Below are 7,424 nucleotides of genomic sequence, written 5' to 3'. Positions count from 1 at the left end.
TGTTTCAATTCTCAATATATTCCAAATTTTATGTAAATATCTAGTTATAAATGGTATCGAGTTGTAAAAATGATAAATATTATGAATAAGTATAAAAGCGTACTTAATATTAAATACCAACACACTTAATTAAGTGCAATACAATTGTATGTAGTAGGTACTAACACATGTGTAAATTTATCTATAACTCCACACTGGTTAGAGCACCCCAGTTGGGAGGTGAAAAAGCCAAAAAAAAAGAAGATGATGGAATAATCTGTGCCCGTCAATTCATATTGTTTTTGGTCTTTGGTTTTTTGCGGTTTGTGGTTTTAGGTAACAAGTAACAATAACATTCTGAAATCTGACAAACATAACCTAAAACATAACCAAAAAATATTCGTAAATATACTAAATATATCGAATAACTTGCCTTGGCGTGGGAAAACTATTAAAATTAGCGTTAATCTGTTTATGTAGTTGTTCTGATCTTATCAAAAAATATTATTCTTTGATTGTGATATTTATTTACTCTGAAATACTTCGAGTGTCCCTTTTTTGCTTTAGATCCAAGATATGGCTGCGACCGATGATTTGGATTTTAAACCAGCGTTCTTCTGCGGGATGGAATAGATATCGAGTATGGAAATATCTGCTGCGTAACTATCTGACTTTATTCTAATGTTCATACTATACCAAAAACATTGTTAAAACGCTTGTTTCAGAAATGTGAGTAGAGGAATGGTGACATTTGAAACGGATACAGAGTTTTTACATCAACTTGATATGGCCGAGGGATATCAATCTGATTCAGAGGAGCCTAATTTCTTTGGGTACAATGAGATGGAATCTTGGGTTCAGAAACCTTTCGCCAAACTATGGTCAGAGATGACTCCAGTTGGAAATGACGACTTGATTAGAAAGTCTATAATAGTGCATAGCGAAGGGAATCCATTAAGTGACAATTCCTCTATAAAAGTTCGCCTTAGTGGATTTTGTGAAGGTGCGTTAGAGCCTTTTACTTGTACTGTGGACTGTAAAACTATGGTACGTTTTTTGTAATTGTTTTTTTTATCTGTTGTTTTATAGATTTTATTATTTCTAATAAATTAACATTCTTAAAAGTAAGTCAGTGTATTATTACAATACTGTATTACTTTTATTATTTATTTTCCAATTTTATTTATCTATAGATTCTACGGAAGAAACTTAAAAAATATGCATAATTTATTTTTTTAAATTCCATTTCAATTATTACTTGTAGAAATAAAATAGTTGCAACTGTGTAATAGACAAAAATACTTTTGATTACCATCAATTGGTTTTATCTCTTCTACGACATCTTCATGGCTGGATCTTTATTGTTTCACCCGCCTTTTATTTCTATTAAAAATTTAAATTACCTTTTATTGATAATTCAAAATTTTTAATTCCAGATTTTGCATATTGGTGATGGTGGTCAACTTCCTGGTTTGGACATGTCCCTGAAGACTATGAGAGTTGGGGAATATTCTAGATTTTTAATTTCCTATAAACTAATGTACGGAGTACTTGGATGTCCAAAGCTAATTCCTGCCAAAGCCGATTGCTTGTTCAATATATTAGTTGTCGGTTTAGTTCCGCCATTGAAGATAGGTAAAAAGATTAGCATATTGATGAGAAATATATCAGGTTGTTAAAGAGAGATACATTTGTTTTGCCAAGTGAACATCAAAGTCTAGACATTCACAAGGTTTATGACTCGTTATTGATCATCCCTCTGTACGTTGTGCAACCATTCTGATTGTGATTGAACATCCATAGCATTTTGAGACTCCTTAAAATATGTTTTTTTAAATGGAAAGTTTCATCTTCAAGAGATTCTTTTTCTACCAATCTCTTGATTTTATGTGAAATAATAGTTGCGTAATTCGGGATCAATAAAGGTTTGAGCTCTACTATTTCACAAAATAATCAATAGATCAATGGCAGCTACTTAAACTATCTATTTTGAATTTAATTGAATATTCAGCAATGTTGGAAATTATGACTTTTCAGGTTTGAGTTGACTAGAGCGAAGAAGAGTTTTAGGATTCAATATATATTTATATAAATTTAGGATTCATAATATTAAACTTTGTGTGAATAGACATTAGGAAGTTAGGTCTATAATCAACACTTTTTAGCAACTTCAATTGACTGTCCTGAAAAGTTGTTATTTTCATCATACCTACAATGGTTGCCATCAAGATGGTTGTTGGAATTCCAGAGAAATGTTTAAAAAATCAAATGCTTACTCATATTTACATGAAAAATACATTCTTATTACTTGTTTCTTAGTTATTCTATTATTATTTTCAATAATTATTGTTTAATTAATATTGCGATATTTTAAGGTCTGACTTAAGGAATGAATACAGCACATTCACCGTTATTTATGAAAAGGCAGTAGCCCTACACATAACTGGTAAAATGTTTTTCCAAAAAGAGGAGTATCGTTACGCTATAAGGTCTTTCAGATCAGCCGTACACTATCTTGAATTTTGTAGGCTGAAAGATGAAATTGAGGAAGCAAAGCAACAAAAATTCCTCGGCAAATTATATTTAAACTTAGCCATCTGTTACAATAAATTAAAGTTGCCACTCAAGGCGTGCTGTATGTGTAATACCTTGAATTATATGGGGAAATTGCAAAATAATAGTAAGGCTTTGTTTCATAATGGCCGGGCACTATTAATGATAGGTGATTATAAAGCCGCAGAAAAGAAACTCAGAGCAGCTCAAAAATTAGATAGAAATTGTCCAAATATAAGAAAGGAAATAGAATTATTACAAGAAAAGAGGGATGTTTACCAAAAACGGGTTGAAACTTTGACACAACCTCTCAATCATTCTTTCAGAGTGTATAGAGACAAGAAATTAGTGTCAGATGAGCCATCTGAGGATTTCTCAAGTTCTGTTAGAGACTTATGCAAATCTCTATTGAATGACACTGAAATTGTTACGGCAAACTTACCCAATGGTCTAACTAAAGCAGAATCAGATGAAGTAAAAAGAATAGTCGATGATCATAAATTATTTTGCGACGAAAGTGATATTGTTACATTTGTTTCCAAAATTAAAATAAGTGACATAGAGGAATAAAATATTTTTATTATTAATTTGTTTAAATTATAACCTATTTTTTTGAATTTATTTATAACCCTTAAGATTTTTACATATCTATGGGCGGGGGGAACAATAACATAAGTCAAAATGCCTTATTTTTAAGGAGACAGTTTTTTGTGTCTCAAACATTGCAGGAATCAAATATAACAAAATAAAGTATTTATGCTATTTTTTGTTTTGTACACCATTTTGTTAAAAGAACCTAAATTATATTGTTATGGTATTTGTTACGATCAATATAATGTAAAGTTTTTGCAAACCAAGTTTTGTAAAATGTCCATTGAAAATAAACGTAAAAATGGCATTTTTCAATAAAAAATTATAAAAGTGCCATCTATAAATAACTGGTTTCTTATTTTCGTTTTGAATCACCTTAATTTGTAGATTTTTATTATCTTTATATATTGGCCACTTTGATGATTAAACGTCAAACAAATACGAACATGTGCAACTAAATATAAATATTTCCATTTGGAATTTGGAGCATTATTGCGGCCTTAAGCATTACCTAAAACACATTGACCAAACCGTATTCGTTTGTCCGTTTTTGAAGCCGTTTTATACACCATTTGACGTTTAATCACCAGTGTGGTCATTATATGAAGCTAATAAATAAAATAAAAATCTTAAAATTAATCTCTGTAGAGAAGATCTACAATACCACCCCAGTGGTGATATTCTAAATCTTCTCTACCCCTTTCTTCTTAATTCTCATTTTCTAATAGTGAGTTATTTACAACTCTTTGAAAATGGCCCCCAAAATGAAATATTTGGATAAATTATAAAAACGCAAATGTTTCTTTTCCTAAAAATAGTAATAAAAAAATTCAAATAGCAAAAATTAGTCGCATGGAAAAAAAAATATCCCCAAATTAACCTCTCTCTAGGGGATAAAGAAGATTATAATTGCACCCGGGGCTGGTATTCCAAACGCTCTCGCGGCCGTGGAAAAAACATTTATTTCGCTTATTTACATACAAAATTCACGAGATAACGTGTTTTCTACGGCGACAGCGGTTCAGTAAAGCACCGCAGGTACATATATAGTGTTTACGCAGACTACTATAATAATAATAATATTTGGCTGATTTATATAGCGCCATTTTTGTAAAAAAAATCACCTTATGGGCGCTTTACAATTGTATACCTAAACATGGGACTGGCAATTGGTTCCAGGCAGAGGGGCCGGCGGCGGCAAAAGCACGATCTCCAAATCTAGTGTTTGGGGAGCGCCGGATTTCGACAAGCTTTCCTCTTCCTGAATCAAATGCTGACCTAAGAGTAGATTTTCTTTGACATGTATTTTCCCTAATACAAAGGTCCGATAGGTATTTTAAAGCTATTTCATGAAGGGATTTGAATACTGTCCAGCAAAGCTTGTATTTTATTATCTCCGGGCTTTTTAACCAGTGCAAATCTCGAAGATGTCGTGAGATGTGAGAATATTTTTTTACTCCCGTAATAAGCCTTGCTTCTGCATTGAAAACAGATTGAAGTTTATTAGTTTGATATTTTGGGAGATTTGCAATGGGCTTTTAGGTTCCGGGATCGATTTCTGGCTCCTGGTCGACATTTAATATTTGTTTTAAAGGTGGATTAATCTACACTGCAATATTTCATTGTCCCTGGACTGGCACTTGGGATGATTTTCCGAATTTTCTTGCGGGGGTAGAGATGATTTCTACTGCATATAACGTAGGGATTTTTATTTTTTGCATGCGACCTAATTTATTTTATTTACATGCTTCATAAATTACTTCAGTCCAGCTCGACGGAGTCAGTCAATTCCAGCATGTAGTTCAAGTGAGTCTCTTCAACCCATCAACACCACTGCGCTCGTGCTACACAACCAAGTGCTGTATCTTATTCTCCATGTAATAAATACGCATTAAATAGCAACCTCGTGTCTTCCCTGTCAATCTCTAACTGGGGTAGGAGCTCCAATCCTCCCAACTACCAAAATTCTACAGATATATAATCTAGAGATTTTTTTTTTGCATGCGACTACACTTTGCTTCATACATGGCCACAGTGATGATTAAACGTCAAATTACGTAAAATAAACTGTTTTAAAATTCACCTTTCATTGTTCAACATTATAAAACTGTTTAAAAAACGGAAAAAAACGAAAACGGTTTAGGTAATTCTTAAGGTCGCAATAATGTTTTAAATAAAAATCATCATGTTTGGTTTGATGTGTTCGTATATATTTTTTCCCTTCGTTTTCAAAATGTAGTAATTTAATATTGTTTTGAAACAAAGGGAAACAATTAGATAAATTAGAATCATTAGAAATTAATAGAATTAAACTTAATGCAGTATTAATTACCAGCAATTGGAATTATAGAACTCTCCTTTACTTGAACCATTAATTTAATATAAAACTACGCTCTGTTTGATTGAATTATTTACAAATAAAATAATATAATTAACATAAATTTGACTATCAAAATGTATTACTTCATTCCATAAATACATGTATTATCTAGGTATGTATCTTGAAATATTTCGTCATTCATCTATAGGTATGTAAACTTCCCTGTCAAAAAATCAAAGTATTGTGCTACTGTTAATATGTGTATTTTCTACTCTGTTGTATTTCGCCATGTGTTCTTTTCTCACCTTTTAAATAATAAATGCTTAATCCCAATTTCGGTCCAAAAACTCCCAAAAATATACTGTTTGGCAAACTAGTTGTAAATATTTATGTTTTCTGTCCCCTGTTAAAATACTTATTTGATCTTCTATCTCCAAAATATTTTAAGAATAGTATAAAAGCTGTAAACGATGTAAACAATTCACCAGTCTTGAAGATGCCTACTTAGGCGAAAGCGCTCGTTGGTCAAAATAATAAAAAACTAAACTAAGAAGTTTCATTGATAATTTTATTTATAATTTTATCAGAAACTGTGGAGTTTTATCAAGAAATATCAACAAAAAAGATCAAATTATTTTGATGTCAATTATTAATGTTCTGTAATTTTGGAGTAGGATGCGTGTCCCTCGGGGTAGAATTATAAAAAAAAGGCATGAATTTGGGTTGAATAACTTGATAAAAATATTCGTTTGGAGGGTAGATATTAGAATTCTGCCCACATACATTTACATGTCTGCGTCTATTGTCTACATAATTAATTATATTGTTTATATAAGTTATTTTAGTTTGGTTTTAATGTAAGTCATATAACATAGGTATCTCCATTTATAATACACGTAATAAAAAAATCTAAAAATATGTAATCACCGCAAACTGTAAACTTAATTTATCAGTAGGTACAAAATGATATGAATTTTTAAAATAAATCACAGAAATCTCAATATCTAAATACAAATGTGATCTAAAAAAACTTACTTTTGAAACTCGATAAAATTAAAATATCTGTGTTTCACCTTTCACCTATTCCCTAAGGCAGTGGTAGACAAACTCATTAGTCAAAAGAGCCAAAGATTAGCAGTTAAACAATTAAGATTTCCTTTGAGAGCCAAATTCCGTAATGTTTTAAACTGTTACTTCTGTAATGCCAACGTACTTTAATAATAACGTGCGTGCATAAGAAGCAGAAACTATTTGTATTTGCTATTTATTTTAGCTAGAAATTCTTTAAATGACCGATGATAAAATTCTTTATCTAAAATTGTGATGACATTATTAATCATTAAAACATTTGTCTGCACACAAAACGGTTCTTGATGAATGATGCAATAGTAAAAAAGTATCTCGTAATATTTTTTTACTCCACTATTAAAAAAAAAAAACAATTCGCCCCATCTGCATCATTGAAACACTTTAATCGAGATTAACATGATGTTTTCCCATGCATTTAATGACAGAATTTGCAATCTTTTTGCCACGTGTTGGAACTTTCAGTGGCAATAATCCTGAAAGTTTTCTTTTCGAACTGGTAGACGAAATAAATCGAATTAAGGTGAAACTTGCGCTGTGTGAGCCGCGGTCAAGTGGCTAAAGAGCCGCGTGTGGGTCCCGAGCCACAATTTGCTGACCTCTGCCCTAAGGCAACTGGAGAAATATTCACACATGTGAGACGCGTCGCTTGACGTGTCATAACCTACTATATTTAACGAGCAATTTGCATTGATACTACTGTCCCCTGGTACAATTGCCCCCGATCTACCCTATATATATCCTGTTAAAGTGTTATCACTCCTATCCATTATTGATCACAAAATTTATTTTCCACCAAAAAGAAACTTCCTGTCCGAGAACAGAGAGAATTTTGAGTTCTTTAATTGGAAAACAATTTATTTCCCATATTTATTATATTTTTTCTTAATGACAT

The 7,424-nt window shown here is 31.5% G+C and overlaps 1 protein-coding gene across 3 annotated transcripts; it reads left to right on the top strand.

The window, feature by feature from the left end:
- The first annotated feature begins 143 nt into the window (after window positions 1-143).
- Window positions 144-3,115, top strand: LOC148275179 (inactive peptidyl-prolyl cis-trans isomerase FKBP6-like). Of its 3 annotated transcripts, XM_088236039.1 has the most exons (5): window positions 144-315; window positions 547-619; window positions 705-1,026; window positions 1,416-1,614; window positions 2,355-3,115. In XM_088236039.1, exons 3-5 carry the CDS (start codon window positions 721-723, stop codon window positions 2,363-2,365), a joined length of 516 nt encoding a protein of 171 aa, XP_088092165.1. In that variant the 5' UTR covers window positions 144-315; window positions 547-619; window positions 705-720; the 3' UTR covers window positions 2,366-3,115. The 3 variants fall into 3 exon arrangements, with proteins under 3 accessions (XP_088092165.1, XP_088092164.1, XP_088092163.1); XM_088236038.1 differs by lacking the exon at window positions 144-315 and having other exon boundaries at window positions 331-619; XM_088236037.1 differs by lacking the exons at window positions 144-315; window positions 547-619.
- The last annotated feature ends 4,309 nt before the right edge of the window (window positions 3,116-7,424 follow it).

The sequence above is a fragment of the Micrasema longulum genome, unplaced genomic scaffold, assembly GCF_059751315.1.
Source record: "Micrasema longulum isolate JH-2025_06_02 unplaced genomic scaffold, ASM5975131v1 h1tg001492l, whole genome shotgun sequence".
NCBI lineage: Eukaryota > Metazoa > Arthropoda > Insecta > Trichoptera > Brachycentridae > Micrasema > Micrasema longulum.
The sequence above is the reverse complement of the archived record's forward strand: the minus strand, read 5'-3'. Positions and strand labels throughout refer to the sequence as shown.

Excerpts from the sequence above, each read along its gene's own strand:
- LOC148275179 (XM_088236037.1), top strand. The coding sequence starts at position 1,535 with ATGTCCAAAGCTAATTCCTGCCAAAGCCGATTGCTTGTTCAATATATT. Across the intron at positions 1,615-2,354 it reads AGTTCCGCCATTGAAGATAG|GTCTGACTTAAGGAATGAAT; the intron begins GTAAAAAGATTA and ends CGATATTTTAAG.